This window comes from Lepidochelys kempii, chromosome 2 (assembly GCF_965140265.1).
Source record: "Lepidochelys kempii isolate rLepKem1 chromosome 2, rLepKem1.hap2, whole genome shotgun sequence".
Lineage (NCBI taxonomy): Eukaryota > Metazoa > Chordata > Testudines > Cheloniidae > Lepidochelys > Lepidochelys kempii.
Genome location: NC_133257.1, coordinates 228,817,474 through 228,838,368, shown reverse-complemented (window position 1 = coordinate 228,838,368; position 20,895 = coordinate 228,817,474). Strand labels below are relative to the sequence as shown.

Below are 20,895 nucleotides of genomic sequence, written 5' to 3'. Positions count from 1 at the left end.
TGAGTCCCAGTTTTGTCTTAGTACTTAGTACTATCTACTAAGTAACACCGCCTCTCCTCTGTGGCTGAATTCAGAAGTGAAACCAGAACTCTTCAGAGGAAGCAAATAAGCATGAATTCTATTGCATGCTCCCATGAATTTGGCAGTTTATCATTTGTAGAACTGAATTTCCCTTTCTTTCATGGCTGAGCACACCAGACGCTATTCACACCTATGCCAGGACCTTCAGCTGAAATGTTGTGAAAGGGGGAGATTGTTTAACTGTCAAAAGAGATGGATCATGATGCGAGCTATTTCTGCTTCTCCATGTGATTATTCAGGGAGAGATCTCCCATTCTTCCAGATGAGAAACCAAAGAATCTTGTATCTTGTTTGACTGAGAGATTTGATGTATGAGGCGGGATCCAGTATTGGAAGAAAACAGACTGGTGAAGACCTTTCAGTGCTCCCCAGTAGACCAACTATTCTCCACATTTTTTCTTCTTCCATTCTCCAAGTCTTAATGCTGTGTCTTGATGGAACTGGGGTCCAGATCCTGATAAGCAAGTGGAAGGAAAGAGTAATTCATTCTGTAGCTGCCAGTAACCAGTGCTGAAGCCAAGTGTTCAACCAATAACTTCATACTGTCTCTCTTTGTCTCTCAAACTTATTTATCATCTTTACATCTTGTGTTCGTATATCTTCCGGATCTCCAAGCTAGAAAGCAAAAAAGAGAAATAATAGACTTGGCACTAGAGGCCTGACCTGCATGCTTCCAGATAAAGAAAGCGGAATGGGGAGAAATTAGATGGGCTGCTGCCTTTATAGTAGTCTCTCTTGCCCATTCTTTTCGACTACTTGTTTTCTGGTAGTGAAGTTATAGAGTCAAATTCTAACCTCATTTACACTGGTATATATCAGGAGTAGTAGCTCCCCTGACTTCCATTCAATACAGTTTTATTGGACTTAACCCAGTCTAGCTCAGGAAAGAGGGTAAGGGATGCATGGTGGAGAAGACTAGAAAATGTGAAAAAGTCTATTTAAAAAAAGTTTGTGCACATATGACTCAATTACTCTGGAGTAAAATCCTAAAGGAATTGTGGGAGAGATTTTTGTGCTATGCTCCTACGAGGTGCAGCACACAACTCACAGACGGGGAGGGGGAGATACATAGCTTTAAGCCATATTTGCATGCTGTCAGTCCTGGGGCTGGAGCGACCCCCTGGGGTAATTTTAAGTAGTCCTGGGGGTCCAGCACTGCCAACAATCTCTGCTGTGTTCTGTGCAATGGCCCTGCCCCAACATACTCTTCCTGGCCCCAGCCCCACACGTGGTACACCCCCTACACAAGGGTTTGTGAGACAATCCTTGGGAGACAACTCTACATATGTTTTCCACAGTACCTGCGTCAAGGGAATCATCCCCTGACTAGGGATGGGTCTTTAGGAGCCTGTGAATGTGAGTGGCCTCCTCCCAGGTTCCCACTTGTGGCCTCAAAGCAGTGCTGCAAGTGACTGCTCACCTCAGTTTCCCTTTTTGGGCTCCTCAAATAAACTCCACACAGGCTTTTAGTCCAATAATGCCCCTTCTTCCAGGGTCTAAAATATTGACATAAAATAAACTCCAAATAAAACTCCAAGTTCCAAATTAAAGTTCACACAAACAAAAGTTTCTCTTCCTATTCCCAGGCCTTCCTGCTTGGGGTCTTTGCTGCTTTTGCAGGCCACTCCCAGGCTAGGGTGACCAGACAGCAAATGTGAAAAATCAGGACAGGAGGTGGGGGGTAATAGGAGCCTATATAAGAAAAAGACCCAAAAATCAGGAATGTCCCTATAAAATCGGGCTATCTGGTCACCCTATCCCAGGCCCACTTGGCTGCAGTATTTTCATTCTTAACCCATGGAGTCTGCTCTCCCTGGCCCACAGCCCTCTGGCTTCTAGGCTCAAACCCTTAACCTATAGTCAAGGGTCTCCTGTTCACTGGAGCTCTTCTGCAGTCTCTGCCACAGCTTCCTCTGGTTGCTCTCCCTAAGCATCCTCCCTTCCTGTAGCTTCCTACTTCTCTTATAGGGGAATCACCTGATCTCTGCTCAGGTGTGCCTGTTTCATAACTAGGTTTTTAGTCCTTACTGGGGCAAGCCATCCTGTTACTCTTTACTTCACTCCAAACCTTTTGTGTGCTGTAAAGGAGCTGGCGCAATGGAGCAGGGGTGAGAATCGCACCTTAGATCTGCTCTCTGAACTGTGGTTTATTTCATTTCTTAAACAGAGTAATTCAGCTTTGACAGACGCAAGAGAAATCCATAAATGTGTTCAATGGAAAATAAATGTTTTCCTTTGTTGATCCCTGTTGAGTGCTCAGGATCAGTGGTTGTCTAGGTAATTGTACATCCAGCTGGTTCATCTACAAGGCTAGCTCTACACTGCACACTGCTTTCGGTGGTGTTTAGCGTACGTGTCGCTACATGTCACAGTGAAAAGCAGGCTGTGTCCACACTGTGGTGCGTAGCTACAGGTGGCAGTGAAAGCTTGTGGTGGGGGCAGATAGTGGGGGAAAGCTTCAGCAGCTCCCTGCTGCCAGAGCCGTTCACTGTGGTGAGGAAAGACTCTGGTAGGGGGGAGGCAGCTGGAAATGGCTCAGCCTTTCCCAGCTGCCTCCTCCCTGCCAGAACTTTTGCCTGCAGGAGGGAAAGGCTCCGGCAACTGGAACCTACCAGAGTCTTTCCTCACTCTCTGCCCCCCTCCCCCCTGCAACCTCCCGACTCCCGCACTGCCAGAGTCTTTCCCTGAGGCTGGTAGCTGGTGGAGTCTTTCCTCGCTGCCCCTGCTGTGCCGGAGGCCTTTCCCTGTGGTGGGGGAGAACTCCAGCAGAAGGGAGCTGGCAAAACCTTTCCCTGCAACCTCCCAGCTGCTGGAGCCTTTCCCTGCTGAGAGAGTCTTTCCCTGCAGTGGGGAAAGGGTCCAGCAGCAAGGAGGCAATGGGATACTACACTGCTTAAAATAGTTGTGTGGGAGGCACAGCTTGAGCGAGTAGAGAGCAGACAGGCTAGGTACTTACATAAATACCCGAACCCTTCAGGTATGTCTGAACTCTCATCTCCTAAACTGTGCCTCACTGTCTACACTGCTATTTATACGCCTGCTAGAGGGAGCATGCAGGTACTACACTACATGCCTCTGAAAGTGGTGTGTCGTGTAGACGTAGCCTTGTAGAACTCATGCATTTTCAATCTGTATGGTTTCTGTCTTCACACCATGGCATATGTTGAGTCACTTGCTGCCTGATTATAGCTGAGCAAATGGTTTATCATGAATAACTGATTCAGCCTGTTTTCTGCCAGTGGCATTTCCTCAAGCAGATTGTGGCGTCTTCAAATTTATTTGTCATCCAGAACTATTTAAACAATTTTTTAACAAAGTAGATTGATGCAGAGCATCTGTGTGTGTTTATTGCTTGGATAAATTACAATATTTGAACACGTGTATAAGTAATCCTCATTAATCTAGGTTGTCCTTTTGAAGTCAGGGGCCTTTTCTACTCAGATTTACCCCAGTTTTATACTGGTATAGTTCTGTTGGGCCTGATTATTCCTTCTAGCTAAGCTCTGGTTGGGTCAGCTTTCCTTATTCTGGGTGCAGTTATTAAGTTAAAGATTGATTTATATATAGTATAAATGATGTCTCTAGAAACATTTAACAAAATGTTATCACAAGGCTGTGATAATCAGGCAAAATTGTCTCTAAAATTCAATAATCCAGTCTAATCTTATTAAAGATTGAGTCTTTAACAGTGCCATCTGCTAAATGCATTAACTTGAACAGCAGGAAGGAAAGCCTCAAGTTTCTTTCTTAAAAGCTGGGATTTTTCATGATATAAAATTTGTTGAACATAACAGGCAGTGTGCCAATAGTATCACAGCATTGTAGTCTAGTAATGATTATATTCTGAAGTCAGGAGAGTTACAGAAGACAAAAAATAAAACCTTGCATCAGCTCTGATGATAGCTGTACAGTGTGTGAGTGAGAACGGGGAAGGGATTCTGCAACCAAATGGAGCAAACTAAAGCAGATAATGGGCTTGTATCATATTGGTGATTGATTTTAATCACTTGAAAATGCAACCATTTCCTGAACATCCTCATTTTATAGCGAATCAAATGGTGGTATATATTTTAATTTACAGATACACTTTTTTCCAAAATGCTCTGGGAGATTTCATGAACATCACAATATCATGCGTTCAGTGGTGCTCAGGGGAAATATATTTATCCCAGTCAATAACAGGACTCATTTAAGTGGTAAACATTAAAAATACTCAAGAAGTGGATAGTTATAGGGTTGAATGAATAGAAACGGTGCCTCAGGAAGTTAGGGAAGGGGGTTAATTCAGACCCCAGGGGAGAGTGGAATTAGACCAGCCAGACGCAGTTGCTGATATTAAGGGGCTTGCTGTCAGAAGAGCTGAGAGGAGAAAGAAAGTTCCCCCTGAAAGAACTATTCAGGACCTTGTGAGTGACTGGGTCAGAAGAAAGTGCTGTTTTTGCAGACAAAGGTTATTTCTGGCTATAGGCTGAGTTTTTCACTGGTGGTTGCCTGGAACAGATCATCCTCTGATCTGTCTTATGGTCATTACTGTAGTAGTAAGCTTTTTAAGGGACCTTTTACTTTGGACTTTTGGGACTGAAGGGAACTGGCTGATGGAAATTTAGATCATGGAACCCCAAAAGAGGGAAATAAATCTACCTTACAAACCTCAGGCTCCTTGGGCTTCTTAAAGGGATGGGATCAATTGAGTGAAACAGCAAAGATAAATATCCACAAGGCATAATGATATACAATTTTATACACTACATACTTCAGATATACAATTTTTTTCCATTTTAATAACATTTCCATTTATACCAGACCTTTACTCTCAGGGGGTCCCAAAGACTTCCCAATTGCAATGCATATTGTGTCATTAAAAGGCAGATTCTTTTACTAATAGAATATACAGATATATTTCTTAAACTGTTGGTAAAATATTCAGAAAGGGTTAGGAACTGGTAGAGCCTAAAAGTAAACATTTTTATTCTCTGTATCCTGATATGTAGTACCATGATGAGAGATGGCTTAACCTTTGGTTAGCTCACTCCTGAGTGTCTCATGAGCAGAGTGTAGGCCATTCTGTACAATTTTTCAGAACTGGCAATTGCTAATTTTTGGCTACTAACCCCCAAGGCAAGAGATGAGACTCCAGGCCATAACTTAGGGTTTCTGGATAGACTCAAGGAAAAGGGGATTCTCTAAGCACGTCACTTGCCTGGTTGTGTTGTATGGCAAAGTCCCTTTTCAAAGTTGCTTTGGGCTGGATCTTGCATGGGGAGGAAGGAGATATTACTAGAGGGTGACTGCCTGCTTAGCTTGAATCAATCTAAACATCACTCAGGGAGGCTGGAGATGGAGAAGAGCAGCCTCATTGTCTGCTTTTTCCAGAACTTTACTGCTATGCTTATTTCCATAGCAGGGATGAAGGCTCACTCAGCTGATATTTCTATACTGGAGCTCGAGGTGTAATTTCCAGCTCCAGGAGACATACCTAGCTCCGATTGTCGCAGGGTGTGCCTGCAACGTGCCAGCACAAAAGGGAAAGAAAGGTAGAAAAGGTGTGCCTGATCCAGTGTGGAGCTGCAGGCACTCCTTGCCTCATTTTCCCCTCTTTCAGGGCCCCTTAAGGACTCCTCCAGTCCAAAGGGTGTGAGACAAAATTCCCCTGCTGGGTTCTACTTTATTAAATGCAAATAAACTTGAAATAAAGTCTCTCAGACTCACAGAATTGCACAGCCCTTCTCTTTGGGCTGTGTGATTCTCAGTTCTGGCCTTTCTGGCCTATAATCTCTCCCTTTGGCTCAGGGTTGCACAGCCTTCCTCATTGCGGCCTGTGGTCTGAGGGAGCTTCCCTCTCTGTGAGCACCTCCCTGCACCTGAGCCCTGATGGCCTTTTGTCAGACTGAGGTGCTCATTATTCAATTAATTACCTGCTTAGATAGGCTCATTCCCCTTATATTAGCTTGTAACTTTCCATGGGGCCCACGCTCTCCTTAAAGGGGCCAGCAACCCTGTGATACCACTAAAACTAGAAGTGTAGCCATGGTGGCACCAGGAGTGGGACAGGCTAGCTGTCCCAAGTACAATCCCATCTGAGATTCTAGGTGTGCCCTTGGGATATCTTGCCCCTTCCGCTGCAGCTCCGTGTCTATTTTTAGCATGCTAGCTCAGTTGGAAATTACACCTTCCAGCTCCAGTGTAGACATAGCCAGCACCACTGCACAAGCCATGCCAAATTTCCATCCTCAGCATACATCCTTTCAGATCTGGCACATCGATGGGGAAAGGGATGCTGGTGGAGGTGTCAGCTCACCTTCCCGAGCCTAATGTGCCTTTCTCTGCCACGGGTGGTTGCTACTTATGTAGCTGTTGATCATCATGTCCAATAGGTCAGCGGATGGACTTTCCCTTCTCTTTACCATGTAAGGTCTTGCAGAATTAAGCCCTTTATTTGCAGCAAAATGAAAATCAGTCATGGAGATAACTAGAGTGGTTTAATTTCCGCAGTACTCTTTGAATTATTCATCTGCATCTTTACCTAATTTCATGTAGGGAGAGTTTATCTCAGGACTAAGCTCTGTGAATCCCTCCAGTTTGGGTTTCATTCATCTAAACTGAAGGGTTCTGTTGTGTTAATTTAGATGCAATATATAGACTCCAGGAGTCAAAGGTCACTGGGTCATAACCCAGTCACAGTCCAACATTAAACAATTTTAAACAAGGTTTGGGATTTTTCTATACAGAGACCTCAGAGTGCTTAGTACCATGGCAAACACATCATTAAAAGTCCTTTTAACTTTTTATTGAAAATACAGAAAAGAAGGAAAAACAATTAAAGCATTTGAAATGTAAAGTATTGAATAGGGCTTTCATTTTAACAACATCCCTTGTTCCCTTTCCCTTTAGCTGGAAAGAGTTTCTGAAAGGAAAAAAACCCTTGTCTGACAATCTTTTAGATAGCATCAAAGATGGTAATGGCTATCCTTTTGGGGACAAGAGCAGAAGTTAGTTGAGATGGCCTGGAACTATCATTGTAGCTGTTGTTAAAGTCTGATCCTGTTACTTAGAAGACAAAACACAAAAGGGAAAGAAAGGTAGAAAATGGAGCTTCTGTCTCTGGTGTTGACTTTCACTTGCAACCTCACTGCTGGAGAAACACATGGTCTTATCAGCCACTCTGAGACCTGGCAAACTTGTACCAGCATCAGGCTGGTTAGGGCATTGCTTTTAGTTGCCTCTTTCTGGTCACAGGCTCACAACAGCATTGCAAAATATGCAGTCTTGGACATCTAAGACAGACTCTTATGAAACAGAAGGCAAAAGGAGAGAGACAGAAAAGAAAATTTAAAAGGTTGGAGAAGAAAAGGACATACATGGCAGAGGAGAGGGCTGGTGAAGTCTCACATCTGAGGTGGTGGCTGAGATTTATCTTAAGCCATTTGAGGTGTCAGTGCCATCTGAAGCCCTCTCTCTGGCCCGGTCTGGTCAGGACATGTCTCAGTATTAGGACAAAGGTGGTCTGGGATCCCAAGAGATAATGGGGGTTGCAGCTATGATGTTAAAGCTCACTGCAGACAGCTGCTGCTTCTGCTAATTTCCTCCCAAAGTCTTTTCTTTCTAAGAACCTAGAAAGGGAGTGTTGGGTGGAATAGGCCATCCTCTCATTATTTTGTCCACCAATAGGCCTAACTTCCGACACACCTAACTTCTGTTCTCTGCATCTCTTGTTTACCAGTCATAAACTTAACATAGTCCTTGAGTGGTATCAGTAAAACCCTTTCTGTTTAAATTAGTTCAGCCTTTCTGTCTCCTCCTTACATCGTAAACAACAGGTCATTGTGACAATTCATGAATTTACACTCATTTTCTACAGCTGAGCTTACAATTAGGGTAAATTTGTAAGCCCAGTTATCACCACAGTTCTCAGTGGAAACATCCCTTGAAATTTCTTGTTTCCTGAGTTATGGCACAATGGGGTTCTAGGGCATTTCAGTCCTATGGATCACTCAGCCTGGCAGGGCCATTTTCTGCCAAGGGAAAAGGCAGACAGGACATTTTGGGCCCAAAAGGAAGGGGAAATGGTAAGTTTTGAACGGGCAATTTGCTGAATTCCCTTCTTAATCCAAAAAGAAAAGGAGTACTTGTGGCACCTTAGAGACTAACCAGTTTATTTGAGCATAAGCTTTCGTGAGCTACAGCTCACTTCATCGGATGCTTATGCTTATGCTCAAATAAATTGGTTAGTCTCTAAGGAGCCACAAGTACTCCTTTTCTTTTTGTGAATACAGACTAACACGGCTGTTACTCTGAAACCTTCTTAATTCAACTATTATGGGTATTCAGCAAATATTGATAAAGCTGGGGAGGATTTTAATGTAACCTTGCGGGTTACATTTAGATACCTTGGGAGAATACTCCCCTCATAAACCACCTGATCTGTATCTATGGGAGGGAGACCCCATGTTGCATTTGTAAATAGATGTACGTTTCTCAGGTGGAGCCCAGTGTTAAGCATCCTTTGCTCCCAATGGGCATGCCTCTGCTCCAACTAATTTAAATGGGAGCAGTCCCTGGGGAACTGAGACCATTCAGTACTTTGTGAGAGGAATGCAGCACCTTACAGGATGGGAACAGATATTTGTCAATGATAATTTCTTCTCTTCAGACCTATGTCTAACTCCTATTCTCATCTGTGGGCATTACTCAGGGGTTTGCAGTGGATTTCAGTTTTGGAAGTTGGAATTAAAGTGGAAACAGTCTAATAGCTATTTCTTATTAGTGATTCATAGATGATCTTTTTAAATTAGGGTCATAGCGACTTGCCTTTGTGAAAAAAGAAAACAAACCCTAACTAATGAAATAGATGCAGTCTTATGTTCCAGCTTGCAAGTGTTTTTCTTCAGGCTTCATTTGGAAGAGATCCTGACAGTTAGTTAAGATTACTTTTTTGCTGTGGAAATTCCAATTGCCTTGTCAAACATTTGTTTTTCAGCTAATAACCTTTGCATCAGTGACATTTCATATGTAGCAATAAAAAAGCAAGTAATGAAGACAACTTCCATCTATTTTTAGGAGAAGAAAGTTGCCAAACTTCAGATAATTTGGACGTCTTGCACGTATGTTTCACAGAAATGATTAATGGCTTTTCCTTTACACAACACACAATAAACTTACAAACTACTGCTCATAAATGACTCTGACATTATGCATGTTCAGAACTATTACTTCGCTAATGAAGGGTTTGGCCTAACTCCCATCAGTGTCAAAAAAAGCTCTTTCCATTTAGTGCTGTAGGAGTTGGATTGGGCCCTAAATGACAGTGAAACAGAGTACAATGAGACTAATGAATTATAATAAACTGACCACAGTTGTAGTTGAATTCTGGATGGACCTTTCAGTAAATTATTCTGTGTGAATGTACAGTGACATCATCTTTATTATCCTTATTTTAGATTTTATATATCACCATTAACACAATCAGACCTTTTAATGTTTGCTTATTCAGTCTAATTCCTCTGTTCCCAATTAATACTCATGCTCTTTCAAGTTCTTTGGGAGGTCATGTTGGGGTAGATTCTCCCCTGCAGCTGAGCTCAGCTTGATGTAGGGTGTGAGTGGCTGCTCAATGAATGAATTGCAGCTCCCAAATCAGCACAATCCAGAGCCATAGATACAGCTCCAAATGGGGGGCCTCTTTGCCTTGCCCCCATAGCATGGCCCCACTCCTTTGCTACACCTCTTGCCCTGGTTGAGTTGGTAGATGCTGGAGCCCTCACACTAGCAGTCTGCTGGGCTTCTGGGGGGTCTACCACCACTCATTTTTGGCAAGAATGGGCCTCATCCTTCTCTAGACCACCATTCCCTGTCTTCCAGTAGGCTGTGGGGGAGTGTAGCCCCTACTTACCTGTGCAGAGGATTTGACATGTGTGGTCCCCTTTCAACTTCACCCTAGCAAAGCCTTGAAGAGATTGAGGTACAGAGGCCCTCCACACATAGATTCCTATGTTGAGGTTGAGGTGGTGTTGGTGCGGCTCTCCAGAACAGTGGGTCTTAGAGTTAACACTCCATTATGATGAGTGGAGCAATTCACTCCTCTCAGAGGCATTGTTTCAGAGTATGCCTACACTTAAACTGCTACAGCTGCTGTGCTGCAGCTGAACCATTGTAGCGCGTCAGTGTTGACATTAACTACCACATTGGCATATGTAGTCCATCTCTTCGAGAGGTGGTAGCTAGGTTCACAAAAGAATTCTTCCATTGACCTAGCACTGTCTAAAACAGGGTTAGGTCGGTATAGCTATATCTCTCAGGTTTGTGGATTTTTCACACCCCTAGAAGACAGCCATGCTGATGTAAGTTTTTGGTGTAGACCAGTCCTCAGACTCAGCAGATTCAGGCAGATATCTGTCACCACTTCAAGCTTTTCTTTGCAGCCATGAAGGCTTGAGGCATCTTTCTTATATGGAAGCTCAGATTCTGAAATCAGCTGCTGTAATTTAAACCACAGCTTTAAAGCCTGCAAGGATATATGATAGGTTTAATGGAACCCCTATTTTACTTGTCTTTTTTCTATCTGTTTGTGACATAGCATGATGTTTCTTTTCCCACATGTCTTCTTGAGAAATATCTTATTAAATCCATTTGGATTATTGTGAGACTCAGGGAACCCAGCTGAGTGGAAAATCTTAGGAGAGTTTTTGTCACATGAGCTGTTGTCTTGCGACACCTCACCTCACAACATCTTAACCAAGGAGGTAAACTTCTCTTCAGGTTCTACTTGCCCAGGCTTCGAGTCCATTGAGAGTTGTCTGAGAGAGCCATTATCACAAAGGGAGCTCCTAAGTGCCGCAAGGGGAGAAACCGCTCACACATTCTCACTGGGATGGCCCCTCATAGAAGTGTGCTCTCCAGTGAAGCCACTGGAGTTCCAGCATTGTAAATCCAGTTTAAGGAGAATCAGCCCAATAGTGCCTGGCAGGGATATGTTACTCAACAGAGAATCTGTAGGTTGGTTTACACACTGTGTGTGCACTGGGTTAACTAAATTAATTTAACAAATTTAAATTACATTAAAATAATTTTCTAGCGTGTGCCACTGCTGGGTCTCTTAAAGGCACAGATCTCCCATGCAAATTAAACAAATATATGGTTATAATTTAAACTATAAAATTTACCTCTCTCTCTAGATAGATATTAAAGTATGGTAATACCTAAATTAACAAAAATACAATTCATCTAATAAATCAGGATGGGATCAGAGGTCATCAGGAAAAAATGATTTAAACTACATTACTTTAAACTGGTATGAGATTGTCCACCCAAAAAGTTGCACCTGTTTGCCACTCATTCGTGTGACAGACAGGTAATGGTTTGGAGTAAAACATTTGGATTTTTAAAGAAATAGTTGTTTCCCTTCCAAGACAAGCTAGAAAGAGATTGTGGCATGGATGACTCTGTGTTATGTAGGCTGAGAGTGAACTAATATGCTACCATGGCAAAAATGTGAAATATTTTTCCTCACTATGTTTTTGTAGAATGACCCGGAAAGTATGAGTTAGCTCATTTGTTTTATGTTACTGTGTTTTGAATATGAATAAATTAGGCTGCAAAATTGTGCTGGAGGGTAGTAAGTTGTTCTTATAAAATTATTTTGTTTTTTCCAGATTTAATAGTAGGTGCATTTGGAGCTGGAAAAGTAGCTGTTTACAGGTATGTGATAAATTTTATGGAAGTTTTGTTTTACAGCTCAAGCAGGAGATCTGCGAGCAATCTTATTTCACATTTTTGTTACTTTATACTGTATGTAAATAAATGATAGATTATAGTGTATTCTTAGCAGCAAATGCTATAGTGCTATAAGTCCCTCTTCTCATATGCTCATCATTCTTAGAAAAATTCTCCATTTTGGTTGAAAGTGCCTATCTCAGTCTATCTACAAACCAGTGTTTTGATCAAATCCTCCTACCAACTTTAAGTTAGGCAAGGCAAGAAAAATGACACTTTTCTCATTTAAAAATTGTAACCACACTTTTTCGAAATGAGCTGAGTCCCAAATAATTGAAAATGAAAGCTTTATTGTTGCAGGTAAATAGTCCTTAATGAGGGAGAATTAAAAAAGCGATGTGACTGAAGAGTTACTTCCTACCGTGGCGTAATAGCACCTACTAATAATTTTAGATTTTCATGTAACCTTGTCCGCTTAGTGACACTAGGGTGTGAACTACCTGACAAGCACAAGGACTTCTACTTTCAGACTGCTGTCAAGACCATTTCTATGAGGGAGAATGTATTATTTTAATGAAGCATATAACAAAATAGCTCCCTCTTTATTAAACGTGCCTAAAATACAAAGTCAGGAGTAAAATCACAGTGGCTAATGAATTACACAGCCCATAATTTTAGTCTCCAATGTTTTTGCTGCATACTATAGTTTTCTGCAAATCCAAAGGTTTTATTCAAAATACATAAATTATAGCTCTCAGAAACTTAAGACAAAATCTGCTGCTGTTCTGTTAATCGAGCTGTACAGAAACCTGTGCCCATCCAAAACTGAGCCGTCCTGAGCATAAATACTGCAACAGTGCTGCCAAACTGCTCGGCTTCTTGTAGCCTTCTGTTTTTCCCAACCCTACACACCTGCAATGACAGGGCATGATCTTACCCTAAGGTTACAAATGTATGGACAAGCAAAAGTAAAGAAATGAAAGGGTAACAAAAACTCACATTGGTGGCATTAGCTCAATTTGCACATTACAGCAATATGTACAGTGGACTGATGGTCCATTTCCCTGAACCTCATGGAGTCAGTGTATAAAGTACTACCATGCTGATCCAGTATTGTTTTGCAACCACTTTGCAGTGGCATAAATGACCGCACAAGATGCAGGGTAATGGAGAATCAGAATTGATATGTATAGATCTACATTTCATTTTGCAACCCAAAAGGGGGTTTGTGCCATTTGGCATGTTAATATTATGAGCACCTCATCTTTTTTTCATTTCCTGACTTTTGTGTTTTAATGTGAAATTGGTATTGTTGGACAAACATGGCTATGTGCATTTAATAATACAAACTGAAGCTTGTTTGAGAAATTGTTTTCCCTGCTGTACAAAAATGCAAGAAATCCTTTCATTTTTGAGGCCCCAACTGATGTTACAATGAAAAATTAACACTAGAACATGAATTGTAGATTAAAACTTTAAGGGTAGTGATTTATTTTTTATCAGACTCCTGTAAGTTAATGTACAATAAAATCATACCCTGTGAACATGTAATTTAGAACTTTCTCTATTTCCAACCCTGTTATAAACTACTCTAAATTACTGGGTAGCTAATTAATAACCAGCCGTTACTCACAGGTGCACACAGCAGCCATATATATCCACCTTCAGCTGCTTCTTCTCTTAACATTATTCTGTCAGTTAGGTTGCAGCCTATGGCTGATTTAAATATTTCCTAAGAACTTCTGTTTAAGCCAAATCACATCCCCTTTTCAGAGAGAATCAAACACAATTACAGAAGACAGCAAATCTGAAGATGCCCCTTTTTTGAATCATGACAGAAAGATGACAGGTTGTAAAACAACTACTGAAAGGCTGCTGTCAGCTGCACAAATGTGGAGCCTAGTCCAGGTTTCAGAGCCTTCAGGGCAGAATTTGACCCTGTGTGAGCATTTTGACATTGCTGGCGGGGGGACAGTGCTTGCTTAACGGAACTTGTTGTACATATCTGGCTTTTGCACAATCATGCATCTGTGTCTATGTCTACTGTAAATTCAGGTTCCTGTTTTAGTGATTTGTCCTGGTAGTTTGTAATTTTTGTGAAGAATTATCAAAATGACCAAATCTATGGAAAAAGAGAGGTTATACTTTCTGCCAAATAGAATCTTCAATTTCTTCAGGAAAGTGAATAGCAACAACAAAACTCCCATCCACCTGAGGGACCCTATTTATAATAAAAAAATTGGAAAATGTCCAGCGGAGGGCAACAAAAATGATTAGGGGACTGGAACACACGACTTATGAGGAGAGGCTGAGGGAACTGGGATTGCTTAGTCTGCGGAAGAGAAGAATGAGGGGGGATTTGATAGCTGCTTTCAACTACCTGAAAGGGGGTTCCAAAGAGGATGGATCTAGACTGTTCTCAGTGGTAGCAGATGACAGAAGAAGGAGTAATGGTCTCAAGTTGCAGTGGGGGAGGTTTAGGTTGGATATTAGGAAAAACTTTTTCACTAGGAGGGTGGTGAAGCACTGGAATGCTTTACCTAGGGAGGTGATGGAATCTCCTTCCTTTGAAGTTTTAAGGTCAGGCTTGACAAAGCCCTGGCTGGGATGATTTAGTTGGGGATTGGTCCTGCTTTGAGTAGGGGGTTGGAATAGATGAGCTCCTGAGGTCCCTTCCAACCCTGATATTCTATGATTCTATTTACAGCTGTCTTTAAGATAATTGTATTATTAAAAGGTTAAATGTTCCGTCTGCAGTCTTAGACCTCTCTTAATTTGAATAGCCACTTATTCCTGCTGCGTGTGTTGACCTGTTTCTCTCCCCCAAATGTAGAGCAAGGCCTGTTGTGACAGTCGATGCTCAGCTCATGCTGCACCCAATGATTGTAAATCCTGACAATAAAACTTGTCAGCTTCCTGACTCTATGATTATGGTTGCCTGGTAAGTCAGCGATAAGACAAGAAATCTTTCTCTTCTTGCTCCAGACATCTTTCTAGTGTTTGTGCAGGTGCTCAAATGCTGCAGTAATGTGTGTGGTATTAGAACCCAACCGACATAGAGTAGAATCAAATTATTTTCCCTTGCTTCATAAACATTTGAAGTGTAGTAGCCAGAAGCCCAATCCTGAGAGGTGCTGAGCATCATCATATCCCATGGTAGTTGAGGATGCGCAGCATCTCATAGGATCATGCCCTAAATTCAAATGTGGTGTCTGAGTGGGTGGAACAGACCAGATTGGATGGAAAATATCCTATTACAAAAGTGAACCCATTTCCCTGTTTGGTAGTTCACTGAGGATGTATAAGTTATTACACTGATGCTACATCCCCGGTACTCTATTGACTTAATGTGCTGCCATTTTGTTTCACCCCATATTTTGTATGAGGAAGGAGAATGCTCATCCATTTAAGGAAGGGACAGAATGCCTTGTTTTGCACTCCTATAACCAGTTCCATAGGAAGTTGTATCCAGCTCTTCTTGGCCAGTTTGAGTCTTGCTTTCACGCAGTCTTTCAAGGTAGCGGAGTGTAGTAAAAGGAAATAAAACAGAAGAAAGAGAGGAAGCTCTCAAAAAAGGCTTATTTATTCAACCCAAACAGTGAATACTTAAAGACTGGCATTATTCCATGTTAGCATTTTAGAAACATTCGCCATCAATGTGGGAGATGTATTGTTCCTTCATTGTTCACATGTATCATGTTCTTTCATTTATTCATCATAAGGTGAATAATACCCCAAACACAAAGAAACACAGCACACTTTTGTTATAAACATTGAGCTATAGAATATATATTCTTTTAAAAAAATAGATTTAATGGATCCTTTTTGAAAAGGTTCACCATTTATTAATATATGTTTCTACATTGTCTTAAAAGCAGTAAGATAAAGTAACCTCCTACCAGCAGATGGAGACAGAGCTAGACTAGAGCTGGTTGGAACATTCTTCTGTCAGAAATTCCTGATTTGTTGAAAGTAAAACATTTTGCAGAAATGCTGCCTTCTGTAAAAATTCATTTAGAAAGAAAATTTGCTAAAAGACATTTCAAAAAGTTTTGACCTTTTCGGAATGTAACATTTCAATTTGCCATTTTGAAATTTTATATACATAACAAAATTGAAATAAAACATTTCAGCTAACCAAAATTATTTATTTATGTATTTATTCGTTTTTGAATTTCTGTCTGTGAGAAATTTCTAATTTTTGTATTCATTCTGGAACAGAAGAAATTTTGAAACTGTGAATTCCCCCAAAATAAAAATTTGGTTCCTGCACAACTCTTCAGGAAACATTAAAATATTTCTGTCATGGGTCACATTCCAAATGCAATATATTATTGGGAGAGGAGAATGTACTATGAGGATAAAGTTATTCGTTTAATACTTATTCTTTGTATTGGAATAATCTGAAAGATGTTTTTGGTTTATATCTACAAGAGTTTTACATATAATTCAAGTGTCTTAGTAGAAGGATGATTACATTTCTGGCTATTATATTATAATCTACAGTTCCCTAAAGGTTCAGCTCCTACTATACAAAGTAAATTAATTCAGTCTCCCAAAATGATTGAAGAGCAGCTGTTGATTTTCCATGCTGTAATTTTTCTCTCTCGTTGATATAACCTTGTATTGTACATATGAAAACAATTAGTAGGGAAACTCCAATAGGCAAATAATTCCTCCATCCCATGGGATAGATTTCTGTATCTCTTAGCCAGCTGTGTAACTTGTGTGAAATGCCTGTTGACTGACATTTCAAAATTAGAAGAATGAAAGAAAACCATCCTACCAGAAAAGTTTCAGGAAGTCTAAGAAGATTTGGATTACTGTATGCTTTCCAGTATTAGGAAAATATTGTTTTAGCCATCATCTAAGATTATAAAACTAAAGCATAGGGCAAAATGCCATAAACACATACAATTTCTTTTTTATACTCTCTGCAAAATTCTTTGGGCTTTATCCTGATCTTTTAGACTTATGCATGTACTACTTTACTAGTATGGTATCTGTGTTACTTAGTTAGAAGGGCATCTACTGAAGCCGAGGAAAATATTCCTAACAAAATTCTCTTCATTCAAAAATTGAGTTAAGAAAATCATCACGAATTTGCTGCAACTTTCTGAAATTCAAAACTATTCAACCAAATGTCCCATGGAAGCTTTTCACTATCTAGATGTTTGTGAAAAATCAAAGAGCCAGTTCCTGTAATTAAAAAAAAAAATCACACTTTCGAATTTTCGAAAGGCTGTTAGAATAGTAGTCCGCAAACACAAGACTGGGGGCCAGGGACACCCGCGTTCTGTTCTTACCTGTGCCTCTTCTATTGCACTTATCACCATAGGTGCAGGAACTAGGAGAGCAGCACCGGCCAGCCCGGCCCTGGGGTCTCAGTTGCCGCCATGCACCCAGGGCTCTGTTACCACCCCACATGCCCGGGGTCCTGGCTGCTGCCCCGTGCTTGAGGCTTTGCTCCCGGCCTCACCTCTGGGGGGTGGGGGAGGGATGGTCAGGGGAAAGGGGACTGGCTTTTAGCACCCTCACTATTAAAAATGTTCGAGTGCCACTGCTTATCACAGTGAAATCTGAGCACCTATTGGCCTGATTGCTGTTTTACACTTTAATCACAGTTTACAAATGGTATTTAGTTAGCCCTCACAACGTTTGTATGAAGTAGGCAAATAGTACTATTCCCATTTTAGCAATGAGGGAACTGAAGTTCAGAGAAGTTAACTGACCTGCCTAAGGCTATACAGCAAAAAGGTATCAGAATCAGGGTTAGAACTTACGGCCTAAATTTATGACTGTTGATTTGAATATCTCCATTTTGGGGGACTAATCTGAGACATTTTGGAGAGTCTAATTTTCAGAAGTGCTGACTATTCACCCTCTGATCTACCAAACTATGGTGATCCCTCACACAAGCATTTTACCATTTCTAAGCCTCCACTTCCCACTCTGTAAAATAGGGTGATGTTCTTTGCCAAAGAAAAAATTGCAACTTTGTAAGTAAAATTTAGCATTATCTAATCCACTGTTGAAATGGTTTATTGAAAATTTTCAGTAAACCAGGTTTTCAGTAAATGAAAAATGTCTATAAAACTTTTAAGAAAAAATAAATTAAAAATAGTGACAATTTTTGGAGGAAAAAAACAGAGTGGGTCAGTTTTGAACCTTGCAAAATGGAAACATCTCTGACATTTTTCAGGGGAGTTGTTTTGGGGGAGAGGGAGTTGTTAATCTTTGATCATTTCTAGTGCCAAGTACTTGCTACTCCCATCAGTTCAAATGATATGATCAGTATCCCAGAAAGTGTGGATTTAGGCATTTGAAAACTTTGTTTGGAGTGACTTGAATGCATATTTCTGAGGATTAGACATGGGGTAATGATTTTTACCATGGCAACCTGAAATTATAATAAATACTGGAGCTTCTAAAGGCAACTTAAAATGATGAATTTGAGGAGTTACATTTTCCACTCAGAAATTGCTGACTGTTATGTGTTTGAGTGAATGGCTCACCAAAATAGAGGGGTATCTGCCTCTACTGCTCAGCTGTAGATGTTTGTGGAGTAGCTGGCAAGGATTCATCTGTGAGCAGAATAGGAGTCTATAGTATCAAATCTTTAACCACATTTCCCTTTGTGTTGAATGAATTATCAATAATAGTAAATAAGTTGTATTAGGAACTGACAATCATTTCTGTTTATCATATTGATATGTCCCCAATCAAATTCTTTATGCATTACATATCTCCACATCTACAAACCAGAATCAAAATTTTCTGTTACAAACTTCAGTTCAGGAGAGATGGATGAAAAGTGGAATTTTCCTTCCAGGGAAAAGTCTGATATTTTGAGACAAAAAAAATGTTCCACAATTTCAAAAATTTCCATAAGACAAAAATTCCAAAAAAGTTCCAGTCAGGACCATTGAATAATTTTGCTCTGATTTTTATATGATCTATAACCTTATAATCATGATCTAGTCCATGCATTTTACTTAGGCTAAGATACTAAGAATAGAACTGTTTTAATTAGCATTTTGGTATAATTTTAAGGTTAGTAACATTTTGTAGATTAATCAAAGACCCGATTCTGTTGTCGTAAACACAGCAAATCATAATGCATTTCATATGACAGATCAGTTGCTCAGCTCTTAAGTAAAAGCCAAGGCTCATTCTTTCCTTCCATAGAGAACCAAGCCAAGAGACAAACATTTATATGAAAGACTTGAAATTTTGCAGTTCTGCCAGTACACTGCATCCTCCCCTCTGAGAGGCAAGGCTGGCAAGACCACGGTGTAGGCACAGGTTGAGTCCTCCAAAACCCATATTGATCAGAGAAAATGTAGTTTAATCAAAATCAACATGTTTGATGGGAACTTTATTGTTTTATTTAGATAATGTCAATTCATTTTGTTTTGCCTTTATAGTCTGTTACAATATTAAATGTAATAAATTACAATCAATGTAATATGTCAATATATTTAAGTGAATATTTAATAGACTATAAAAGTCCACATGAATCTAAATGGTAGTTAAAACATTTCAATACTATCACAATAGAGCAAGAAAGTCAGAACTATTTCTTTTGACCTTTTCCCAAGGAAAATTTTGTCAAAATTGACACATTCCTACAAAACATGTCTATTTCAAGGAAATTCCATCTCTCAGCAGAAAACTATTCTGTCAAAAAAAAATTCTACAGTCCAGCCTTTACACACTGTGGAATGTGTAACCTACATCACTCCTTGTTTTTGACAGACCAAGCTTTGAGTCTCCAGGGTCCATAAGGTGGTGATTTGTGACTTTATACATCTCTCCTAGGGAAGGATAACGGGTAGGCATTAATTGAGTCAGAAGGCCAAACCAATGTATTTTAAATCATATTTACAGATATTCACAAAGTCAAAGATTTAGCTGGCACAAAAGATATATATATATACTATATATAAACTATATATACAAAGATTCACTAGATTTTGTTTATGCCTAAATTCAAGGCAGAAAACTTATAAGAAGATAATTAGAGAGATGCAACTGCTTGTATTATATCTCGCTATCACTTTTTTTGTAATATTCAGTTGTGTTAGAATTAAAATACACTGATCTGGGTTTTTACATCAGATCGAAGGGTATAGATGTATTTCAAGCAAACTGTTCTGTTGTTTTAAGGTTTGGAGGAAAAACCTTGTTTGTCTGTTCAATCATGGGCTTCATTTTGTAGCCACCAGAGTAGCTCTCATGGTGGTAGCAATGATAGACACTATAGGGAAGACAAGATTCTAGTCTTCTTACTCCACGTCATCCAAGACTGTTGATACAGACAAGGCCATACAGTCAAAGGACAAAGATGCCATTTCCAAGTTGTTTCTTATCTACAGCAGTTCTCTTCCTTTAATTGTTCAAAATTGTCCTGCTTGTTGAGTAATCACCATACCAACTTGCATTTGCAAGAAGTTTGAAAGTTGAACTCAGTCTATTTTACCACAGAGCTTTAAATCAACTTTCCAGATCTCAGAAACCCTTCTGACTCCAGTCCTGCTTAACTGCTCTAACTCTCTCAGCCTTACTTATTATAAAATCTGTTATTTTTAGCTTTTCCCACTTCTTACCAGCATAGAGTGCCTCATAGTACAAACAAACCCATTTAAACATCACAAGATCTCCCTTAAACTTGATGCTACTTTCAAAATAGTTAACTTACCACCAATCTAATAGTGTTTATGACTAAACTGTGTGATCTCTTTAGAAATATTTCTGCACTAAATATTCCCAGTGTCAAATTTTGTGCAATTTAGGATTTCACCATTGTTACTGTGCTGCGCACCAGGATGGCACAGGGGACACAAGTTGGATTATCCTGTTTCTAAAGCACAGCTCACTGGGACTTGAGCTAAAGGAGTTCACATTAGCTGTGTTAGCATTTCAAGGGCCTATGATGTGCAGTTCCAATTCCAACCAGAAGTGGGCAGTAGTACATATACACAGTACCCAGTTTTTCACACTATCATGCAAAGTAAATACTAATGTAGTTTAAATTAATGATCAAAAATATCACTTGGATTTGACAAGATACTAAAAGACAAATCCTCTGCTGGTGTAAAACAT

At 40.2% G+C, this 20,895-nt stretch overlaps 1 protein-coding gene across 1 annotated transcript in view; it reads left to right on the top strand.

The window, feature by feature from the left end:
* The window catches only part of ITGA8 (integrin subunit alpha 8), a 172,878-nt gene that overhangs the window by 57,487 nt on the left and 94,496 nt on the right, over positions 1 to 20,895 (top strand). The window contains exons 14-15 of the mRNA XM_073334109.1: positions 11,730 to 11,775; positions 14,624 to 14,731. Of these exons, the coding sequence (XP_073190210.1) occupies positions 11,730 to 11,775; positions 14,624 to 14,731 (154 nt within the window). The remainder of the gene's footprint in view (positions 1 to 11,729; positions 11,776 to 14,623; positions 14,732 to 20,895) is intronic.